Source organism: Salvelinus alpinus, unplaced genomic scaffold, assembly GCF_045679555.1.
Source record: "Salvelinus alpinus unplaced genomic scaffold, SLU_Salpinus.1 scaffold_704, whole genome shotgun sequence".
NCBI lineage: Eukaryota > Metazoa > Chordata > Actinopteri > Salmoniformes > Salmonidae > Salvelinus > Salvelinus alpinus.
Window position 1 is genome coordinate 375 of NW_027256644.1, and position 4,357 is coordinate 4,731.

At 43.3% G+C, this 4,357-nt stretch overlaps 1 protein-coding gene across 1 annotated transcript; it reads right to left on the reverse strand.

Moving 5' to 3' along the window:
- Window positions 1-736: 736 nt before the first annotated feature.
- On the reverse strand, window positions 737-4,354 carry LOC139567472 (transport and Golgi organization protein 1 homolog; the record flags this gene model as incomplete). The annotated part of the gene is made up of 3 exons (XM_071388794.1): window positions 737-1,741; window positions 1,832-2,131; window positions 2,413-4,354. Coding segments are annotated over 3 exons (2,430 nt in total), but the record flags the coding sequence as incomplete, so codon positions are not given.
- Window positions 4,355-4,357: the final 3 nt, after the last annotated feature.

Sequence of the window (4,357 nt, forward strand, 5' to 3'; positions counted from 1 at the left end):
CACCAACCAGCAGCTACAACCTGAGGTCGTCAGCTACAAGGAAATGCATAAAAAACGTGCACAGAGACAACAACAACAAAAGCGACACTACAACAGGTCAGCTAGACCACTGCCACCACTGATCGACGGAGAGTCAGTTAGAATCCAGGAGCATGGCCTCTGGAAGCCAGCAGTCGTCATCCAGCCAGCTAACACTGAACGTTCATATCACGTCCGCACCGCAGAAGGAGCGGTGTACCGCCGCAATCGTCGTCACCTACTGAACACAAAAGAACAACACACTGATGAGATGAACTGTTCCCCTGAAAGAGAGCGTGATGGACTAAACACACACAACACAACATACACCATACTTACCTGCAACACCACAAGAGCTGTTGACTGACACAGAAGCATGCTCAGCATCATATCGCACAAGGTCAGGAAGAGAGGTCAGGCCCAGAGCTGTCCTAGACCTGTGAAATGTCAAAGGGTGTAGGCGGATCGCTGCCCTAAAAGAGTTCCACACTGTAAACTTGTTATTGAAAGTTCACTTGAAATGCTTTGGTATTGTATTTGTTTGAAATGTTAAGATGTATTTCTACTGTGAAAGCTGAGTTGCTGAGAATCCCTTGTACGAAAAGTAACAGTATGTTGGATCATTGTTTCAGAGTCTATGTTGATTCAATTGGTGTAGTATGCAATATTACTTACCTTGAGTTCAAACTGCTGAGCATGTTTTCAACAAAAAAACGCTTAGAATATGTAAACATTTTTCTTTTGTTTTAAAAGAAGGGGGATGTAATAATCATATGTGTAAACATACTGAATTATAATTGGATGCATTTTACCGCCATATCATACTGTGCTATGATTGGTTAAGACCACCCAAATGGTTAGGTCATGGTCAGTTTGATCCTGGTTGGCGATACGTGAACATGCCGGTTATAGCTAGCTAATAAAGAGCTATGTTAAGAAATATCCTGTAGTACTGCATTTTATTATTTTGTACAAAGTGTGCAAAACAAGACAGTCGACTACTGGAGAGGATCCTTCATCGTGGTTCTCTTTACCCAGGAGAGGACAATATGTAGCTATCTTTCTAGCTACTATAACCTAAGCTTGAAGGTTAGCTTGCCAATGCTGGCTCTGCTTCGCCAACAACATGTCTACTAGCCTCCTTTTAGAGTTCTGAACGTGATTACTTTCTAAGCAAAACGCACAAAGCCTGGTAAAATGAGCGGGGGTATCATTTATATCCCACTCAATAAGCAAAACACCGGCTGTGGACACTTAACTTCAGTCTACACTTCACTAGAACAAGTCAACAAAAAAATGGGAAAGGATCACTGAACCTGGGCTGCATTTAGTACGTTTTTATGTTCTGGAACGTTTAATTTAACGGAAACGGTGCTGTACTCAACTACCAGTTGAAAACAGGGGAAGGGTTGGGTAACGCTGTCAGCATGGCAAATGCCGCCCCCCAAATAAAAATAATACATGCATTGTCCCAGCAATAATAAAATAAGTATGAATACTTGAGTCCTAAGCACTACATGCAGGCAATTAGTCAATTACAATAGGAAGGAAAGCCCATTCACAAGAGAGAAATACATGAAGTAACTTACCATAACACCATATATTCCAAGATACTCATAAAACAGGGTGACGAGACGACCAGATAAAATTAGCACTGATACGAATGATGAACCACTCTGCTCATCTTCATGGAAATCAGTGACAGCAGGTGACTCCAGAGGTCCTGGAAATACAGCACAAGCAAATTAGGTTAATGCATACAGTTTACATCTCACCACAATTTCAAAAGTAGGGAAGTATAATGAACACCTACCTGAGGGAGGGTGATCCATGTCTACGCTAAGTCCCATGTCCAAGGTATTTTCCAAAATAGTTTGAGGACCCCTCTGGATTTCTTCTGGAGTTTTAGAGGTTGCCTGATTGTCTTTGTTTCTGTTAAAGTACCCACCATCCTCCTCAATGCCCATATCTGGTATCTTGTGACCCTCATGGGCAGGCTTCTCAGGTGCCTTAGTCTCTTCACCCGATTCTGTCACAGTGAGGTTGTCCTTGCCTGTGTCCTCCAAAGAGTGCGGGAATGTCTTCTCTTCCTCCGCATCAGACATATCCCCATCTTTTGAAACATTCAGAGAGGTTCAAACAGTCAGTAAATGTTCATGCATTGCAATCTAACTGGCATTGTCAGGAAGTGTATTTGTTCTGTCAACAGATTACTATTTACTTTGTTGTACTTCTTGGGCATTTCTTAAATACAGCTTATTCTGCAAACCAAATCTCCAGGCAGTATTATCATGTCATTAGCAATGTATGAGACTTTCCAAATATTTATTTAACAAAAGGTTTTAATCCTCCTATACTCTGACATGAACATAAACTGAAAAAAAGCATTATTACCTGTGTCAGGGTGTAGTTGACTGCCCACTGCCATGGGAGCACTGTTTCTGGCCGTTGAGTACTTCTGACGCAGGGTGAACACCAATTCCTGGAAGTCGTCCAAGATGGAAGCTTCCTCAACAAACTCACCAGCATCCTGCTGCAGGTCAGCATTCTCATGGGCATCCAGCATCCTCTCAATCTCATCCAGGATTGGGGTTTCAGAGGCTTCCAAAATGGCTTCCAGCACCGTTTCAATGTCCTCACTGACGTTTGTCTGGGACCGCCGGGCAGCCTCCAGCTCCAGGTCAAAAAACATGAACTCCAACCTAAAGAGGTTCACGGGACCTAGAATCTTTTGGAGGCGCTCCATATTCTCCTCCTTGCAGCGGTCTCGCAATAGTGTCAGCCTCAACACATTGTCACTGTATTCCGCCTCTTTGTTTGGAAGGGGATCCAGAACTTTATCTTTAAGTGAGGGTGTGTGGCTTTCAGCATCATTTTCAGTCTCATGCACCTCAGGTTCTATGTCAATAGCCTCGTCGTGTTGGACCACATCCAACACATCACTGGATACAACATCGGTTTGTGTATAATTATTGGGTTGCTCTGACCCAAATTCAGATAGACTTTCTGTGTCATTTTCATCAGTGTGCTCAGTTTTGGATGAAGACAATACTGCATTTTCATCCTCTAGCAACTCTTCCTCAATCTCTTCCCCCTCTAGGTGTATTGAATCCTCCTCCTCTATGGGGAGTTCTTGATGGCTCTCTTTCACCATTGTGTTTTTACTTGGATCTAGGACCTTCTGGTATGGTTCTCGAAATAGTCTGAAAAGCTCTGTACCACCCTGTTTAAATGTATTCTCTACTTGTGAGAAATCTATTGACTCCTCTTTTTGTATGGGGAGTTCTTCAACAGCTTGTTTCTGCTCTGATTCGTTAATTTTACTATCAAAGTCTGAGAGCATGTCTGTCTGTGAGAGCTGTTTAGGGACTGGGCTGTCATCTTCTGTAAGATTCTCTGCTAAAGCCTCAGTGTGTTCACTCGCCTCATCAGCAGGAGGTGTTGAAGGTTCGATGTCACCTTCTTCAGATTCATCCTCAAACTGCAACGTCTGAGAATCCTCATCAGGTACTTTGACAGCATCCTCACTGAAATTAGAGTGCGCAGGTTCCTCAAAGATTAGCTCAGAGGAAGTAGAACAGCCAAATGACTCCTTGGGTTCTTCAATTTTGGGAGGCTCCTCTGGTGTAATCTCACCTTCGTCATCATCCTCCTCGTCATCTTCCTCTGAACCGGCAACATAAGCTATTCTTTCCCCACCACTGACAATGTTAAAAACGGTATCACCAAATGCAGACCACAGGTTATTGTCCTTGGAGTCCTGTTTCTGTGTATGAGGTACCTCTGATAGACTGTCTTCCTCATCTGTCTGATCAGATTCCGGAATGTTCTCGTGTTCCAAATTAGAACTTTCTTCAGAAAAAGCCAGCAATGGAGTTTCCCTGAGATGATGATCACTTTCCTCATCCTGCTGATATTCAGTCTTGTCACTTTCCTCGTCATATGGAGTCACCTTCCAAGTGTCCTCATCATTGGAAGTGACAGCATCAAAAGTTATTCCAAGTGTGGTGTTTAACTCAGGAATAGGTCTGCCTTCTGAAAAACCATCAGGTGCATTTTCTAACTCAGGATCATCTTTGGATTCAGGTTCTGAGGGGGTTTCTTTGATCTCACCTTCCTCTGGTTCAACAACACTGTACGGCACAGAGTCCTCTGTCCTCTGCTGATCTTTCTGAAGGTAATCTTTGATCCTCTCAGCTGTGGTCTCAAGTACAGTGTTAGATTCCACTCCCTTTGTGTCAAGAGTTTCAGGCTGAGGCAGAGAGGACTCTAAAGCCTCAAAATGTCTCAGATCATCATTATCTGGAACCTCTACAACCTTATCAATGTCCTCAGGTAC